Source organism: Narcine bancroftii, chromosome 1, assembly GCF_036971445.1.
Source record: "Narcine bancroftii isolate sNarBan1 chromosome 1, sNarBan1.hap1, whole genome shotgun sequence".
Classification (NCBI taxonomy): Eukaryota; Metazoa; Chordata; class Chondrichthyes; order Torpediniformes; family Narcinidae; genus Narcine; species Narcine bancroftii.
In genome coordinates, this window is record NC_091469.1 from 485,113,816 (window position 1) to 485,133,975 (window position 20,160).

General features: G+C 46.5%; 1 protein-coding gene across 9 annotated transcripts in view; it reads left to right on the forward strand.

Annotated features, from left to right (window-relative positions):
• plcd1a (phospholipase C, delta 1a) overlaps positions 1-20,160 on the forward strand; it is a 243,269-nt gene that overhangs the window by 162,723 nt on the left and 60,386 nt on the right. For all 9 annotated transcript variants that reach the window (XM_069914931.1, XM_069914936.1, XM_069914934.1 and 6 more), the window contains one exon: positions 14,668-14,896. In XM_069914931.1, coding sequence (XP_069771032.1) covers positions 14,668-14,896 — 229 coding nt within the window. The remainder of the gene's footprint in view (positions 1-14,667; positions 14,897-20,160) is intronic.

Below are 20,160 nucleotides of genomic sequence, written 5' to 3' on the forward strand. Positions count from 1 at the left end.
GCTCGGTCTCTCTCTCTCTCATTTTTTCTCTCTCCTCGCACTCCCTCCCCCCCAGCAGTCCTAGTGCAGTAGGCACATGAAAGGAAGACTGGGTAACCCACAGGCTTAAGAGCCCGCACCCTCCTGCCTACACCCCACCCCTGGATGAGTTCAGGTTCGACTTTATTGAGCTGCAAGGACACGTTTGCTGTGGGAGGCTGTGCAGAAGCAGGTTTCAGAAGCAGAAGTGATGACTGAGTGAAGTTCTGTTCAGCACGTCATTTGCAGAGAAAACCTCCCTGACGGAGAACCTGGAACAGACACAGTGAGAATGTTTAAACTCCTTCCAGGCAGAGGCTGATTCAAACCCGGGTCACGGGCACTGACCTGCTCCTTTAAATGAGCAGCTGAGGGAATGGGACCAAAATCCTCCTCCTACCCTGGACAGACGCGGTGTTTCTTTTTCCCAAAAATGAACTTTGTTCGCGATAAATTATGTACAATAAAAGATCAAAACTTTACATTCAGAGTTTCAGTCCAATTGTGTAAGATATTTACAAACTTTTATGTAGTGTTAGTTATTTAATTACAGGAAAATTTGTTCAGAAACTTATTACATTTTGTCAGTCCTCTCATCGATGTTTAATATCGTTGCCTTAATACTCAGTCACCACCCCCTTGGCACCTTGTTGTTTCTTCCCCCCTCTCTGTTGGTTTAAGAAGCTTCCCCTCAGTGTCAGCCCCTCAGAGCCCAGTAATGGGAGGTCTAAACAGTGCTCCTTCCCCACAGCGCCCACACGTTGGCTGCACCAAGCCTCAGCACATCCCACAGCACGTAATCCTGCAGCCTGGAATGTGCCAGTCGGCAGCATTCCCCGACTGACATCTCGGTGTTGCTGAAAGGCCAGCAGGTTTCGGGCTGACCAAAGGGCGTCCTTCACCAAGTTGATGGTTTTCCAGCAGTTCTGGATGTCAGACCCAGAGGGGGTCCCCGGGAACAGTCCATGAATCAGGGAGAACCCTCTGTCATGCTGTCACTGGAGATGAACCATGACAGAGCTCCCTCCATCCCTCTCCACACCCTTCTTGCAAATCTGTATTCGGCAAAGGGGTGGGCGGTGGTCTCCGCCCCACCACAGCCATCCTGCGGACAGCGTGCGTGAAGGGTGATGTTTCGGTCGTACAGGAAAGATCTGACCGGGAGGACCCCTCTCACTGCCAGCCAGGCCGAGTGCTGGTGCTTGTTAGTGAGCCTTGGCAGTGAGGTGTTCTGCCAGTAGACGGACTGTTCCAGGAACCATCCCACCAGATCCGTCGAGTCCTCCTCTCCCAGTTTCTGCAGGACATTCTGTGCTGACCACTGAGCTGTGGTAGAAAGTGTTGTCCTGGAAGAACGTCTCCACGAAGGATAGGTAGTGCAACACCGTGGGGCTGTGGGGCCAGGCCTATCCTTTGCAACACCTGGGACAGATAGAACCTCAGCGCATAGCGACACTTGGTGCCTTCATACCTTGGTTCCATGCACAGCCTGATGAAGCCACACATGAAGATGATCATCAGGACGAGGGCCACGTTGGGTACACCCTTGCCCCTGTTTTCCAGCAACTTGTGCGTGGCACTCCTTCTCACCCTGTCCATTCTGGAGCCCCAAATGAATCGGAACACGGCTCTGGTGACTGTCCAGGCAGAGGTAGGCCACACTTGCACCATGAACAGCAGCACCAAGAGCACCTCACACCCAATGACCAAGCTTTTCCCTGTTATCGAGAGAGAGCGCTGCGCCTACAGTCCCAATTTTTGGTGGACCTTAGCCATCCACTCCATTCAATTCTTAATGCATCCCTCAGCCCCTCCAAACCAAGTAGTCTGATAAAGGGATTGTGCACCAGTCAGGCCAATTACCAAAGAGCATTGTCTTGCTAGAAATATTTAGGTCAGCACAACATTGAGAGTTGAAAGGCCTGTGTTCTGTTGTAATTTTTCTGTGTTCTGTGCTATTCTTTGGTTGACCCTGGCGCCCGATGCAGACTCAAATTGCCCCCATATGCTGGTCAATCTCCAGACCAATTGCGTATCCAAACAGAAGACTGCGACGTCGTCCATGTACAGGGAGGCCTTGACCTAGGCGCCCCTGCTACCTGCCAATGTCACTCCTCATGCTCTCATCCTTCCTGATGGCTGTGGCAAAGAGCTCTATACAACACACAAATAAAACTGGACACATGGCACCCTTGCCTAACTCCAGATTTAATGGGGAAGCTATCTGTCACCCACCCGATGATTTGGACTGCACTACAAATGTCTGTGTTGGATTCAATTCCAAATTCCCTCCCCAAAACCCATTTTGGAGAGTATATCTATCAAGTAAGTGTATGAAATCTGGTTGAAGGCCTTCTCCTGGTCGAAGCTGACCCACCCCCGTGTCCTGCACGTAGGCGATGGTGTCCCTGAGCAGCGCGAGGCTGTCAGAGAACTTTCTGCCTGGAACCACACAGGTCTGGTCAGGGTGGATCACCTGTTCCAGAGCTGATTGACTTGATTGGCGATGGCCTTTGACAGGACTTTGTAGTCTTCGTTTAGCAATGAAGTAGATCTCCAATTCCTGATATCCTTCTCCTCACCCTTCTTTTGGTAGATGAGGGTGCCGGTGTTGAATTTTGTGCCAGACCTATTTACTGTCAGGATTGGTTCCCACCCTGTCCTCTTTCCATCGGCTTCTGTTTGAGATGTTATGATAAAGTGTATAAGACATTAGTGAGGCCAAATTTGGAGTATTATGTGCAGTTTTGGACACCTAACTACAGGAAAGATATCAATAAGATTGAAAGAATGCAGAGAAGATTCACTAGGATGTTGCCCAGACTTCAAGAACTGAGTTACAGGGAAAGGTTAAACAGGTTAGGATTTTATTTGCTGGAGCATAGAAGAGTGAGGGGAGATTTGATGGAGGTATTTAAAATTATAAGGAGGATAGAGTAAATGTTGGTAGGCTTTTTCCACCGAGGGTAGGTGAGATACAAACCGGAGGACATGGGTTAATGGTGAAAGGGGAAAAGTTTAGGGGGAACATGAGGGGGATCCTCTTACAGAGTGCGGAGGGGGTGTGGAGCGAGCTGCCAGCTGAGGTGGTAAATGCGGGCTCAATTTTAACATTTAAGAAGAATTTGGACAGGTAAATGGATGGGAGGGGTATGGAGGAATATAGACTGGGTGCAGGTCAGTGGGAACATAGAACACTACAGCACAGTACAGGCCCTTCACCCTCAATATTGCGCTGACCCTATATTCCTTCCTAAAAAAAATACTAAACCCTCCCTATCCCATAACCCTCTATTTTTCTTCCATCCATGTGGCTGTCTGAGAAATGCCCCAAATGTTTCAGCCTCCACCACCATCCCTGGCAAGGCATTCCAGGCACCCACAACTCTCTGCATAAAAAAAAACCTCCCCCTGATGTCTCCTCTAAACTTCCCTCCTTTCACTTTGTAGAGATATCCCCTTGTCTTTCCTATTCCTGGCATGGGAATAAAACACCGGCTGCCTAACCCTATCTATGCCACTCAGAATCTTGTAGACCTCTATTAAGTCTCTTCTCATCCTTCTACACTCCCAAGAGAAAAGTCCCAGCTCTGCTAACCTGGCCTCAGAAGACTTGTTTCCCAATCCAGGCAACTTCCTGGTAAATCTCCTCCGCCCCCTTTGGAGGATTTATTCCGTTCTTGCTGCCTTAGTAGAGCAGCCAACCTCCTGAATGTCTCTTACCACCCTGGTCATCATATGTATGAACAACTGCCCTATGGTAGACGTTTCAGGTCCATTAAATCACGGACAAACAGACTTAAAATCAGTTTTTACCCCAGAGCCATACGTGAGCTGAACTCCGCCAAACATGGAATACTGTATTGTTTTACTGTGTTGTTATTTTTATATTTTATTTGTTTGATGTATGTGAGCATGGTCAGGATGTGTCCTCAACTTCACTGTTCTTGGGCAATGGCAATAAAAGGTTATCTTATCTTATCCTCTCCAGAGCTTCCACATCCTTCCTATAATGCGGTGACCAGGACTGAACACAATAATCTGAGTGTGGTCTTAACCGAGATTTGTAGAGTTCCAACATGACCTCTTGACTCTTGAGCTCAATCTCCCTATTAATGAAGCCTTGTGTTCCAAAGTCTGCAGTCTCCCATGTGGCTCCCTCCCAGTTTACTCCCTCCGTTTCACTGAGCCCACTCCCATCGGGAAGGAGGGACAGGAGCATCGAAATCAGGACCATCAGGCTAGGAAATAACTTCTTCCTGCTGGCTGTGAGATTGATGAATGACACCCTGTAACCGAATCAATCAACCCATAATATTTACATATAGTTATTTTAAATTGTATCTTTATGTATATACAGTATGGGATTATCATGTGTACGCACGGTGATCTGGAGAAATGCTGTTTCGTCTAGTTGTATATGAGATATGGTAGCAGATATAGGCCATTCAGCCCATCAAGTCTACTGCCATTTAATCATGAGGTGATCCATTCTCCCACTCAGCCTCACTGCTCAGCCTTCTCCCCATAATATTTGATGCCCTGGCTAATCAAGAACCTCTCAATCTCTCCCTTAAATACACCCAATGACCTAGTCCCCACAACCACCTGTGATGGCAAATTCCACAGACTTACTGCTCCCTGGCTGAAGAAGTTCCTCCACGTCTCTGTTCTGTGGACGCCCTTCAATCCTGGAGTCGTGCCCGCCTGTCCTAGACTCTCCCACCACGGGAAACAACCTTTCTACATCGACTCTGTCCTTGCCTTTCAACATTCAAAATGTTTCAGTTAATTTCTCTCCCCCCCCCCCCCCCCCCCCAATTCTCCTAAATTCCAACGAGTACAGACAAAGAGCTGTCAAACGTTCCTCGTATGAAAACCTTTCATTTCTGGGATTGAGTCATCAGATGATAATAAATTTGATGCTCTGAGATGTGGTGAAAGTTTAATTTGGCGCGCTATCTAGGCAAGTCGACTCATCCAGGAGGCCGTGGATATAAACAAATTAAGTTCCCAAAATGTTCTCAGAGTTGTTAGCAGAAGGGTTGGTCTGGGAGGGAGGGTTGAAACCATGCAGGATTGCCTGCCCTAATCACAGCACCAATTGACAGTGTACACAGTCAGGATGTGTCATTATCTGGGCTTGTTGTGCCAGCCATTCTGTGCTATCAGTTACAAACAACTCTTGTTTCCTCCTTAAACATTGCGTCAGTGGGATACTTGAGCAGTAACCCACAGGCGGGAGCCATAAGATAATACAAGAAAGAGCTCAGAATGCTGCTTTCTCTTGTAACAAACTTAGCTCAGACCATCACACACCTCCACCCGCCCCCCAACCCTTTGCCAACTCTGCCTGTACCCACTCCCCTACCTCGGGAAAGCTCCCAACATGTCATATGAGCCGACCTGATTCCACCCCACCTCCCACCCTTCCCTTCCATCGAGAAGAAGGTACACCAGATTAAAAACATAAACGTCCAGACTCAAGGAGAGCCCCTTGCTTGTTGTTAAATGGCACAGTGAGTGTGACGTTGTTACAGCAGTAGTGACCCGGGTTCAAGTCCAGCGCTATCTGTCAGGAGTTTATTTGTATGTTCTCCCCGTATCTACGTGGGTTTCCTCCCACATTCTAAAAACGTGTGGGGTTAATTGGATTGGTGCGTTAATCGGGTGCAATTCAGCGGTACAGGCTCCTGGGCCTGCAGGGCCTTCTCAAAATTAGATCAACAGTACAGGCCCTTCAGCCCACGATGTCATGCCTCTGTAAACCTACAGCACAACTATCCCACCTTTCCCTACCTCATCCACGTCCCTCTATTTTCATTTCATTGCCTAAATAAGAGAATTTTGAATGTCCCTATTGTAGCAGCCTCCACCCACCACCCCCAGTGATGCATTCGAGGCACCCACCACTCTATGTGTATAAATAAAACTACCTCAGATATCTCCCCTAAATGTTCTTTCCCTCACCTTAAAGAGATGTCCTCTTGTATTTGCAATGGTCGCCCCAGGTAAAGTGCTGGCTGTCCACCCTAAGGACATCATAATCTTATAGACCTCTTTTAAGTCATCTCTCATTCTGCGTCGCTCCAGAGAAAATCCCTAGCTCTGTCAAACTTGCCTCATAAAATGTAATTAAATTATTTTTTAAAATTTAAATGTTTACAATTTTTAAAAACATTTAGATCTACAGGTCATTTCAGTCGACGAGTCCGTGCCGCCAAATTTACACCCCATTAACGTACACCCCCCAGTACTTTTTGAACAGTGGGAGGAAATCAGAGTTTCCGGGGAAAACCCATGCAGACATGGGGAGAACATGCATACTCCTTACAGACAGCATGGGATTCGAACCCCAGTCCTGATCGCTGGCGCTGTAAAGGCATTGCACTAACCGCTACGCCAACCGTGCTGCCCAAACTCATGTTGTCCAATCCAGGCAATGTCTTGGTAAGTCTCCTCTGCACCCTCTCCAAAGCATCTACATCCTTCCTGTAATGAGGTGACCAGGGCTGAACGCAATGCTCTGTGTGGTCTCACCAGAGTTATGTGGCCTTCTACCATGTTGTATTGTTAAAATTTAAAAATAAAATTAAACAGATTCTCATTGGTAAAAGATTATGCCCTTGCACTGTTAACCTGTACTTTTCTCTATACCCTGTACCTTGTCCTTGTAACACCACACCCTGCATTTTTATTATTGCACAATGTACTTCAGCATGGGTTGACTGCCTGGATAGCATGCAAAATAAAGCTTCACACAATACATTGGTGCACCTGACAACAGACAATTAAATTCCGCAAAACACAAAAGACCACAGATGCTGCGATTGTAGGGAAAACACAGAAATGCTGGAGGAACTCAGCCGGTCTCGCAGCTTCCTTAGGAAGTAAAGAAATATCACTGATGTTTCGGGCTTGAGGGGTATATACTGTTCGTTATATATTTTTACCTCCTATGGGTGCTGCAAAACCTGCTGATTTCCTCCAGCATTTTTTTTATTTTAAATTTAGACATACAGCACAGTAACAGGCCATTTCAGCCCACGAGTCCGTGCCGCCCCATTTACACCCCATTAATCTACACCCCTAGTACATTTTTGAACAGTGGAAGGAAACCAGAGCCCTCAGAGAAAACCCACTCAGACACGGGAAGAACGTGCACACTCCTTACAGACAGCGCAGGATTCGAAACCCGGTCCAGTCCCGATCGCTAGCGCTGTAAACAGCTAACTGACAAGCCAACTATTCTGAGTTTTTAATTAAAGTCTGCTGTCAGATAGAGATGGACCACGCTCAGGTGGTTTAGCTGAGGGCCAAAGGCACTGGCTATCTCCCCTCTGCACTCTCAGGGAGGAGATCTGGCCTGAAATTTCAACCATCATTTTTCTCCCATTGATGCAGCCCAACCCACTGAGTGCTTCCAGCAAATTACATGTATTATATTGCTCCTGAAGGGCCAAAAGGGTATTGGTGATATTTTGAGAGTGCAATTCCCCTTTAAATAGCAAAACTGTCAAGCTGGGGAATGGCTCCTGGTTTATCTCTGGTCTATTTTATCCATTTCCCACCGGGAATGCTCTGTTTGTCCTTGGATAAATGTTCGGCATGCTCTTCCTGTTCCTGGAGGGTGCCTCTGCATGCCGAACCACCCTTGAGTTTACAGCAGTTGCAATTTTCTCTCCGTTGCCCTGTACCCCTGGTCATTCTGCAGCCAGTCCTGGGATCTCACCGTCGGCCTGAATCCCTTGCCCCGAGCCGTCGCTAATCGACGCATTGGTCAGAAAGTCCTTGAGCTCAAGCCCATGAGCATGGGTCACTGGTGCGTGGAGGCGACCTTCATTGACCATCGACGGTTGCGCTCATTGAATAAGTTGCAGAGGTTGGGACATCCTAGCACAGCTGTACAAGGCACTGGGGAGACCACACTTGGAGTACCGCGTGCACTTCTGGTCACCCAGCTACAGGAAGGACACCGATAAATTTAAAAATATTTTTAATTTAATGTATTCTTTAGACATATAGCACGGTAACTGGCCGTCTTGGAGTAAGAGCCCAATTACATCAATTGACCTACAACCCCAGGCACCTTTTGAACGGTGAGAGGAAACTGGAGCACTTGACGGAAACCCACGTAGACACGGGGAGAACGTACAGACTTCTTTCAGACAGCACAGGATTCAAACCCCATTCCTGGTTGCTGGCGGTGTAACAGCGTTGCGCTAACTGTGCCGCCCAAATTGGAAGGGGGTTCACCATGATGTTGCCAGGACTGAGCGGCTTGATTTATAGGGAAGGATTGGCAAGGCTGTCTTTATTCCCTGGAGCATAGGAGGTTTGAGAGGCACAGATGACATGAACCCTCACAGTCTTTTTCCATGCAACCATAAAACAGGCCTTTTGGTCCTTCTGGGCTGTGCCATACTATTTATTCTGCCTAGTCCTGCTGACCTGCACCTGGACCATACCTGTCTATACCCCTCCCAACCATGTCATGTCAAGTCAAGTTCATTGTCATTTGATTGCACAAATACAACCTGACGAAACAACATTCTTCGGTCTTCAGTGAAAAACACGCAGACACACAACCAGACATAATACACATACAGACAAACAATACATGCAGGACAAGTATTTCACCTATACAAATAAATAAATAAATATTGTTTCATCAATATGAGTCTCAGATGGTTTGCGTGAGTAGTTCCTTCTGTCATTCAGCATTCTCTCTGTCCGTGGGAAGAAGCTCCGATTTCCGATTTATTGTCCAAGTTCATACATGATGTCACATACAACCCTGAGATTCCTTTTTCCTGCGGGCACGGCAGAATCACCACTAATTGGTTGTGCAAAAAATAAACGTAAACATGTAAACAAATAAAGAACTATAAACAGATAAGAAAAACAGAGAAGAAAAAGAAAATGAATAAAGTGCACAAGAAGGAGTCCTTAAATGAATCCATGATTGATTTTGTTGTTGAGGAGTCTGAAGGTGGAGGGGGAGCAGCTATTCCTGAACCTGGTGGTGCGAGTCTTGTGGCCCCTGTACCTCTTTCCTGATGGCAGCAGCGAGAACAGAGCGTGTGCTGGGTGGTGTGAATCCTTGATGATCGCTGCTGCTCTCTGATGCCAACATTCCCTGTAGATGTTCTTGATAGTTGTGGGGGGGTTCCTGTGATGTCCTGGTCTGTGTCCACTATCTTTTGGAGGGTTTTACACTCAGCAGTATTGGTGTTCCCATACCAGACCGTGATGCAGCCGGTCAGCACACTTCCTACCACACCTCTGTAGAAATTTGCCAGGGTTTCAGATGTCACACCAAACCTCCGCAAACTCCTGAGGAAGTAGAGGTGCTGACGTGCTTTCTTCACGACGCCATTGGTGTGTTGGGTCCAGGAACGATCCTCTGAGATAGTGACTCCCAAGAACCTAAATGTGCTCACGGGTCTCCACCTCTGATCCCCCAATGATCACTGGATTTTATTCCTCTGGCTTTAGTTTTCTGAAGTCAACAATCAGCTCCTTAGTTTTGGTGACATTGAATACGAGGTTGTTGTTGGTGCACCATTCAGCCAAGTTTTCAATCTCCCTCCTATATGCCGACTCATCCCCTTCCTTTATACAACCCACTACTGTGGTATCGTCAGCATATTTGTAGATGGTGTTATTGTCGTACTGAGTTAGACAGTCATGGGTGTAAAGTGAGTAGAGCAGGGGGCTAAAAACGCAGCCCTGTGGTGCTCTGGTACTGATGGAGATGTTCCTCAGCCTGGTGGTGCTGGCTCTGATCCTCCTGTATCTCTTCCCCAATGGGAGCAGCTGAAAGATATTGTGTGCGGAATGAAAGGAGTCCTCAATAATTCTGCGTGCCCTCTTCAGACCACGATCCCGGTAGAACATCCCCCAACTACCGAAGGCAAACACACCATCCACCTTCTTATCCACCTTATCAAGTTTCACGGCAATTTTGGGGGATCTAAGGACCTGAACCCCAAGATATCCTCTTTGGAGAAATAAAATGTTTAAATGCAACACTATTCACCTCATCATTAAAAGATTTCATGGCAATGCCTGCAGTTTATTATAGGAGCAGGAGTCGACCATCTGGCCCGTCGAGCCTGTTCTACCATTCAATAAGATTATTGACTCAACTCCACTTACCTGCCTTTTCCCCATATCCATTAATTCCCCTTTTTATGTAAAAATCTATCTAACTGAACCTCAAATATGTTTAATGAAGTCGCCTCAACTGCTTCCCTAGGCAGAAAATTCCACAGATTCACTATTCTCTAGAAAAAACAGTTTTTCCTCATCTCCGTCTTAAATCTACTCCCCTGAATCTTGAGGCTATGTCCCCTAGTTCTGGTCTCACCCACCAGCCATTAGGGCAGGAGTTCTCAACCTTTTTCTTTCCACTCACGTGCCACCTTAAGTAATCCCCATGCCATCGGTGCTCTGTGATTAGTAAGGGATTGCTTAAGGTGGGATGTGAGTGGGAAGAAAAAGTTTGAAAACCACTGCATTAGAGCAATGCTGTTACAGCGCCAGCGACAGGGACCAGGATTCAAAACCTACACTGTCTGTAAAGGGTTTGCTCGTGTCCCCCCATGTCTGCTTGGGTTTTCCCCGGGAGCTCTGGATTCCTCCCACCGTTCAAATGTACCAGGAGTGTAGGTTAATGGGTTATAATTTGGGGGGTGGGGGCAAGGACTTGAGGGCCTGTAACCATCTAAACCAATGGTTCTCAACCTTTTTCTTTCCACTCACATCCCTCTTTAAGTATTCCCTATGTCATCGGTGCTCTGTGATTAGTAAGGGATTGATTAAGGTGGGATGTGGGTGGAAAGAAAATGTTTGAAAACCCCTGTTTTAATCATCCCTAATTATGTACACGGATTCATAACTCCAAAGGAAATGGGCCAATGGCAATTTTTCTCATCCAAAATATTTCAGTTAAATTGGGTCTAGAGCAGTGATTCTCAACCTTCCCTTCCCACTGACTGGCTTCCAAAATCAAGGCTCATGGGATTGGGGGCAAAGTATTGATGTGGATTGAGAACTGGCTGGCAGGTAGAAGACAGAGAGTTGGGATAAATGGCTCGTTTTCTGAGTGGCAGGCGGTGACCAGTGGGGTACCACAGGGATCTGTACTGGGACCCCAGCTGTTCATAATTTACATTAATGATCTGGATGAGGGGATTGGATGTAATATCTCCAAATTTGCAGATGACACTAAGCTAGGAGGGGTTGTGTGCACGGAAGAGGGGGTCAGGAAGCTCCAGTGTGATTTGGATAAATTGAGGGACTGGGCAGATCCATGGCAAATGCAATGTGGATCAATGTGAGGTTATCCACTTTGGTAATACACACCGGAGGGCAGATTACTATTTGAATGGCAATAGATTAAGAGATGGGGAAGTGCAGAGAGACCTAGGGGTACTTGTACACCAGTCTCTGAAGGCGAGCATGCAGGTACAGCAGGCGGTTACAAAGGCAAATGGTATGTTGGCCTTCATATCAAGAGGGTTTGAGAATAGGAACAAGGATACCTTACTGCAGCTGTCCAGGGCCTTGGTGAGACCCCACCTGGAGTATTGTGTGCAGTTTTGGTCACCTTATCTAAAGAAGGATGTTCTTGCAATGGAGGGAGTGCAGAGGCGATTCACCAGGCTGATACCTGGAATGGCAGGAATGACTGATGAGGAAAGATTGCGCAAATTGGGATTGTACTCGCTGGAGTTTAGAAGATTGAGAGGGGATCTCATAGAGACCTATAAAATTCTGGCAGGACTGGACAGAATGGATGCAGATGGGATGTTTCCAAGGATGGGAAAATCCAGAACCCGGGGCCATGGTTTGAGGATAATAGGCAAACCATTTAGGACCGAGATGAGGAGGAATTTCTTGACCCAGAGGGTGGTGAATCTGTGGAATTCATTGCCACAGAGGGCAGTAGAGGCAGGTTCATTAAATCTATTTAAGAGGGAATTAGATCTATTTCTTCAGTATAAGGGTATTAAAGGTTACGGAGAGAAGGCGGGGACGGGGTACTGAACTCTAAGATCAGCCATGATCTCGTGGAATGGCGGAGCAGGCTCGAAGGGTCGAATGACCTACTCCTTCTCCTATCTTCTATGTTTCTATGTTTCACCCACATCCCAGCTTAAGCAATCCCTTACTAACCAGAGAGCTCTGATGGCATAGGGATGACTTAAAGTAGTATGTAAATGAAAAGAAAAAGGTTGAGAACCACTGGTCTAAACTGTCTACACTGTTAAGAATCGCACCATTATCCACAAACCATACCTTCAAGCTGACCTTCCAAAGTCAGTTTATTTTTTCACCTGTGCAACTGTGAAAGTTTATCTATTAAAATATAGAACATTACATCACAGTATGGGCCCTTAAGCCCACAATGTTGTGTTGACCCATATCCCCTACTCTACAACAATGTAACCTCTCTCACAGTCCATAACCCTCCAATTTTCTCATATCATCAATGCCCATCTTACATATGTCCCTAGTAAAACACAGGATTCTATTGACACAGTAGTTAAGTGAAAAAAAAGCACAAATACTGGAGAAACTCAGCAGGTCAAACAGGGCCTCTATGTAGCCAAGGTAAAAGGAAACATCACCAACATTTCGGGATTGAGCCCTTCATCATGGTGTGGGGTAACATGAGAGATGTCTGAACAAAAGGAGTGCGTGGGGGAGGTGAGGGTGGGAGATGATAGTTGGAGGTGGGGACGGGGAGAAGGACCGTAGGAAGGGGAGTGAGGAGTTTAGGTCTGTTTCATCATTTTTTTTCCATTTCTTTGTTAAACAAATTTATACTAATTGTTTTTTTTTGGTGTATTTTACATACCTGTGAAGCTGTAGCAAGCGAGAGGAATTTCAGTGCATTTGTGCCCTGTACTCCTGTGTATGACCAGAAACACTCTCCATTGTCAGTGGTGGCTGCTCTTCAGTTACCCTGATATACAGCTGAATGCTGCCTGGGGTAGGGGAACTCGGGGAACTGTTGCTGCAGTTGCTGCCCCCTTCTCTCTCTCTTTCTCTTCACTGCCCATGGTCTCGTGCACTGGCAGATTGAGGCCGCATGCAAATTAGTGGAGCAACACCTTTTACTCCGTCGGGGCAACTTCCAACCAGACGACATTTATACCGACTTCTCCGATTTCCCTTAATACCCCCTCCCCTGATTCTCTCTTTCCCTTTCTCTTCCCTCCAGCTCTCCATTCACAGAGCCAACCCCCCATTCCCCAATCACTTGTCACCTTTCCTCTCAACGTCTCAACAGCAACTGCACTTCCTGAGAAAACTGAAGTGGGCCACCATCAGGTCAACCTTCTACAGGGAGCTCTATCGAGAGCATCCTGGCCGGCTGCATCACAGCACGGCGCGGTCGCTGCAGAGAAATGGATGGGAGGTCAATCCACAGGACCTTCAGGGTGGCAGAGAGGATCACTGGAGTCTCCTTTCCCCCACCCTCCCCCCCATCAACGTGATCTACCAGGATCGCTGTCTGAAGAGGGTGCGCAAAATCATCGAGGACCCCTTCCACCTGCACACCGCACCTTTCAGCTACTCCCGTCAGGGAAGAGATGCAGGAGCACCAGAGCCAGCCCCACCAGGCTGAGGAACAGCTTCTTCCCACGGGCAGTGAGAATGCTGAACGACCAAAGGAACACCTCACCCTGACCCTTCAAGAGACTCATATCCATGAAGCAATGTTTATTTATTTATTTGCATATGTGGTGAAGCACCCAGCCCCCGCTCTGTTCTCGCTGCTGCCATCAGGAAAGCGGTGCAGGTGCCCCAAGACTTGCCCCACCAGGTTCAGGAACAGCTGCTCCCCCTCCCCATCAGACTCCCCAACAACAAACTCATTCAGGGACTCATTTAAGGACTCTGACTTGTGCACTTTATTGATTTTTTAAATTCTCTCTGAATTGCAGTTTGTTTACATTTATTATCTGTTTACGCTGTGTACAGTTTATTTTTCGCACTACCAATAAGTGGTAATTCTCCCTGGCCCGCAGAAAAAGAATCTCAGGGTTGTATGTGATGTCTTGTATGTACTCTGACAATAAATCTGAAATATGAATAGTTGTCCTGCATCCATATTGTTTGTCTGTATGTCTGGTTGCATTCCTGTGTGTTTTGCACCGAGGACCCAAGAACATTATTCTGTCAGGTTACACTCCAATAGCTCAGTGGGTTAGAGCACTGGTCTTGTAAACCGGGGGTCGTGAGTTTGTTCCTCGCTGGGGCCTCACTTCTGTGAAGGGCGCTGGACTGTCTTGTCTTCTTTACGGTAGACAAAGTTAAAGATTTTCATGTATCTTACATTCTAAATGTAGTAACATGTGACAATAATGGAACCTTTACCTTTTTAACTTTGCAGTCAGATGGCACTTACCTGTTCCTCCTCCCCCAGCTTTTCTATTTGGGAACCTGCCTGCTTTTTGCTCATATCTTAACGAAGGACTCAGGGCCGAAACATTGGTTATGTACCTTTACCTCTTTTATACACTGAGAGGCCTGCTGAGTTCCTCCAGCATTTCTGTGTTTTTATGATCATTCACTCACTGACCCGGTCTCCTCCTCTCTGCTCCCCTTCTCCTCGTTACCCTCGCCCCGCAGTCTCGCTCAACGACATCCAGGAAGTGAGGCCCGGCCACCAGTCCGAGGGCATGCAACGGTACGCCATGGAGATCCCCACTGACCGCTGCTTCACCATCATCTTCAAGGGCAGGAAGAAGAACCTGGACCTGGTAGCATCCGACGCAAAGGAGGCCAGGCACTGGATCGAAGGCCTCAGCAAACTCAAGAAGAAGGAGTCCAGCATGAACAAGAGAGAGCGCCTGGACCAGTATCCTTCACCAAGTGTGCCAGAGAGCGCGGGCGTTGCTAAACCCACGGCCTTCTTTGACAGAGGCTTCCAAGTGCACAACCACGTGGGAAGGGCAGCCATTCTCAGTGTGGAGCCCTAGGCACCCCTGAGGACCATAGCTGATTTATTGTAAATGCTGTTGTAAAGGACGACTCTGTATAGGACAACAATGGCATTTCCACCTAAAACGTTGGTTTTGAGCAATACCCTTTGTATCAGATGACCCCCCCCCCCTCAAATCTGACACTTTCCACTGACCAGTGGATGCTGTTAAAAGCAAATAACAATATTTTAACAACAAATGATCGTTTAAAGGTTTAGATTTTAAAATAAACCACTTTCGGCTCCTGTTACAGGCTGTTTAAAGGCTGTCCAGAATCGACAGCAGTCGAACCAGGTGGATGGACCCCACAGAGGAGCATAGAACGCAGAACACTACAGCACATGGCAGGACCTTCGGTCCTTAAAAAATGTGCTAAACCCTCTATTTTTCTTCCATCTATGAGCCTGTCTAAGAGTCTTAAATGCCTCCACCACCATCCCTGGCAAGGCATTCCAGACACCCACGACTTTGTAAAAAAATACTTACCCCTGACATCTCCCCTAAACTTTCCTCCCTTCACTTTGTCCTCTGGTGTTTGCTGATCCTGCCCTGGGAAACAGGCACTGGCTGTCCACCTTATCCATATCTCTCATAATCTTGTAGACCTCTATAAAGTCTTCTCTCATCCTTCTACGCTCTAAAGAGAAAGGTCCCAGCTCTGCTAACCTTGCTTCATAAGTGCTGAGACTTCACACTAATGGGGCATGCGTGAGATTGTGTCGGAGCCGGCAAGAAGACAGCGGCGATGGCAAGGCCCTGTGTATAGGACGACCCAATTTTAAGGTGAAATTTTGTGCACCTGTTTGAGATTGTCTCATATAACGGTATATACGGGTAAGTAAAATTTGTTTTCTTATCACCTCACATGACATAAATATATTTTAAGTTTTTTTTAATGTTGGAAGAATCCAAAACTTGACTGCTTCACAGGGAAGAGGGACCATAAACTTTGAGCAGAGTCCTGAGGTGGGGAGAGAGGTGGGCATAACCAAAAGAATGAGAATGGGTGTGTTCTAGCACCTGGAACTGATGTAGCAGGGCTGGAGTGGCTGGAACTTTTCTCCCCAGAGTGCAGGAGTTTGAAGGGGGCCTTCGTTCACAGGGCACACACAAAGTTAACGGCCACAGTCTTTTGCCAAGGGTAAAACTAAAGATAGGTAAGTTGCTTTCCATTGGTGAGGGAGACCAGAACTAGGGGACACGGCCTCAAGATTCAGGGCAGTGATGAGGAGGAGCTGCTTTTCCCATAGGGTGGTGAATCTGTGCAATTCACTGCCCGTTGAAGCAGTGGTAGGCGACCTCAGTAAATATTTTTACGACAAGGATGAATAGATTTCTACAGAGTTGGGGAATTAAGGCAGTGGTTTTCAAACTTTTTCTTTCCACTCGTATTACTACCTTAAGTAATCCCTATGCCATCGGGGCTCTGTAATTAGTAAGAGATTGCTTAAAGTGGGATGTGAGTGGGAAGGGAAGGTTGAGAATCTCTCCTCTAGACCCAATTGTTACTGAAATATTTGGCTTGAGAAAAATTGTCATTGGCCCATTTCCTTTGGAGCTATGAAACCGTGCACATAACGAGTCAATGAGGGACGATTAAAACAGTGGTTTTCAAACATTTTCTTTCCACCCACATCCCATCTTAGCAATCCTTTACTAATCACAGAGCCCCGATGACATAGGGAATACTTAAAGTGGGATGTGAGTGGAAAGAAAAATGATGAGATCCACTGTTCTAAACTCTGTCAGTTGCATAAACAATATCTTTTTGTGATCATTCATGATTAAGATTAAAAAGTGTGTATCAAAGGGTTCTGAGTGTGGACCTCCACAGGAGGGTGTGAATGCTCAGTTACTGAATGTATTCATGACAGTCACTGACGGACCTTCAGATATTAAGGGAGAGGAGATTAGTGTTAGGGAGTGGCGTTGTGATAAACGACCATCCCCCACACTGATCCCACCGCCCCGCTCTCAGCTATCCCCAGGTATCTCTTGTCACCTCGTGCTGTGAGCAAGTTGGTCTGTGGTCACCGCCCTGCTCCTCCCACCCCCTGACAACCTGCCATCAGGCCCCAACGATAGATAGCAGTGACTAGTAAGGGATTACTTCAGGTGGTACGTGGGTGGAAAGAAAAAGTTTGAAAACAACTGTTTGAATCATCCCAAATTAACTCGTTATGGGCACGGTTTCAGAACTCCAAAGGAAATGGACTAATGACAATTTTTCTCAAGCAAAGTATTTCAGCAACAATTGGATCCAGAGCCGAGATTCTCAACCTTCCCTTCCCACCCACATCCCACCTTAAGGAATCCCTTACTAATTACCGAATCAAAGCATAGGGATTACTTCATGTGCTTTGTCGTGGTGGAGAAGTTTGTGTGGACCTGTGATCCTGAGAGTGATGTTGTCTGGAGCTCTGCCCGACAAAGACAATCCAACCAGGTCCTCAGCGCTGGAACAGGCGGATGAAGTTATTTTGAACTCAACGGCTGTGAAGCCGCACGAAGGCTGCAACAAGTCCATCAGCTCCAATAGCCATGGTTTCCAGGCCATTGGAATTAGTTGGTTGATTTGTGAAGTATAGTGTGGTTCTTGGAGAGCAACATCAAGTCCATGTTAAACAAATACATGGACAGGCGCCTTCGCTCAATGGGCCACTTTCCAAGATTGAACTCATAAGCTATGTGACAGCCCATAGGAATAAAGACCATCATCAATGACCCATGAGGGCGCCACCACCATGATGTAAGGTGGTATGTGAGTGGAAAGAAAAGGTTTGTAAAACACTGAATTCTGGGATATGGTGAAAAGGCGGGGGGGGGGGGGGGGGAGATTAACTTACCCTCAAATCAGCTGTGATCACATTGATTGGCAGAGCAGGCTTGATGGGCCACATATAACCATATAACCATTACAGAGCGGAAACAGGCCATGTTGGCCTTTCGAGTCCGCGCCGGTTCACTGATTTTGTGCGTGATAGTTGGGAAGGTGACTGACTTGTGCTCTGATTTCTTCTGTCAGCCCATCGAGTCTGCTTTGCAAATCCAATCTAAGCTAAACTTTTCTCACGCCTAGTTTTAAGTTCTGGCCTTTTCCCCATATCCCTTGATACCCTGACTAATTAGATACCTATCAATCTCTCCCTTAAACCTCCCCAATGATCTGTCCTCCACAGCTGTATGTGGCAACGAATTCCATAAATCCACAATCCTCTGGTTAAAGAAATTTCTCCTCATCTCTACTTGCTACCTTCTAATTCTACGACTGTGCCCCCTTATCCTGGATTCACCCACCAAGGGAAACATCTTAGTCACATCTACTCTGTCCAATCCTTTCAGCTTTCAAAATGTTTCTATGAGATCCCCTCTCATTCTTCTACACCCCAATGAAGAGTCTAAGAGCCACATATGTTAGCCCTTGCATTCCAGGAATCATCCTGGTAAATCTTCTCTGTACTCTCTCCAACATTATTATATCTCTCTCAGATAAGGGGCCCAAAACTGCACACAGTTCTCCAAATGAGGTCTCACCAGGGCCCCATAGAGCCTCATCAACATCTCTTTACTCTTGTACACTAATTCTCTTGAAATGAACACCAGCATAGCATTCGCTTTCTTTACTGATGATCCAACCTGATGGTTAACCTTCAGGTTATCCTGCACGAGGACCCCCAACTCCCTTTGCATTTACAAATTTTGAATTTTCTCCCTGTCCAAATAATATCCTGTCTGTTTATTTCCTCTTCCAAAATGTACAACCGTACATTTCGTAACATTGGATCTCATCTGCCATTTCTTTGCCCCCTCTCCTAAGCTGTTCAAGTCTCTCTGCAACCTTTCGGTTTCTTCAACACTTCCTACTCCACCATCTTGGTGTCATCTGCAAACTTTGCCACAAAACCATTCAATCCATAATCTAAATCATCAATATACATTGTTAAAAGAAGTGGACCAACACCGACCCCTGCGGAACCCTGTTAGTAATTGGCAACCAACCAGAACAGGATCCCTTATCGCCACCCTTTGCTTTCTGCCTATCAGCCAATAGTCCACCCAATCTAATATCTTTTCCATAATTCCATGGGCTCTCATCTTATAAAGTACCCTCTTACGTGACACCTTAGTGAAGGTCTTGTGAAAATCCATCCCTTGTCCATCCTCAAAAAATTCCATTAGGTTGGTCAGGCAGGATCTTCCCTTCATGAACCTGTGCTGGCTTGGACCTATCGTGCCATGAACCTCGAGGTATTTCATAACCTCGTCCTTGAGGATCGACTCCAATAACTTTCCAACTACTGACGTCAGACTAATTGGCCTATAATTTACTTTTTTTCTGCCTCCTTCTTTTCTTAAACAGCGGAACTACATTTGCAACCTTCCAATCCTCCGGAACCATGCCAGAGCCTATTGATTTCTGGAAAATCAATTCCAATGCCTCCACAATCTCCAAAGCCTCATCCTTCAGAAACTGTGGGTGGCCCTCATCTGGTCTGGGAGACTTGTCTATCTTTAGTCCATTCATATTCTTAAGCAGCATCTCTCTAGTAATCCAGACTGTACTTAATTCTGTTCCCTGAGACCTCTGACTATCAGGTATATGGCTATGGTCTTCCTCAATGAAGACTGACGCAGAATACTCATTTAATTCCTTTGCCATCTCTTTGTTACCCATTATAATTTCTCCAGCATAATTTTCAATTGGTTCTATATCTACCTGTGTCCCTTTTACTTTTCGCATACTTTTTAAAAAACTCTTAGTATCCTTTTTTATGTTATTTGCCAACTTCCTTTTATTTTCCCGCATAAACGACTGGCGCTTCCAAAATCAAGGCTCATGGGATTGGCGGCAAAGTATTGATGTGGATTGAGAACTGGCTGGCAGGTAGAAGACAGAGAGTTGGGATAAATAGCTCGTTTTCTGAGTGGCAGGCGGTGACCAGTGGGGTACCACAGGGATCTGTACTGGGACCCCAGCTGTTCACAATTTACATTAATGATCTGGATGAGGGGATTGGATGTAATATCTCCAAATTTGCAGATGACACTAAGCTAGGAGGGGTTGTGTGCACGGAAGAGGGGGTCAGGAAGCTCCAGTGTGATTTGGATAAATTGAGGGACTGGGCAGATCCATGGCAAA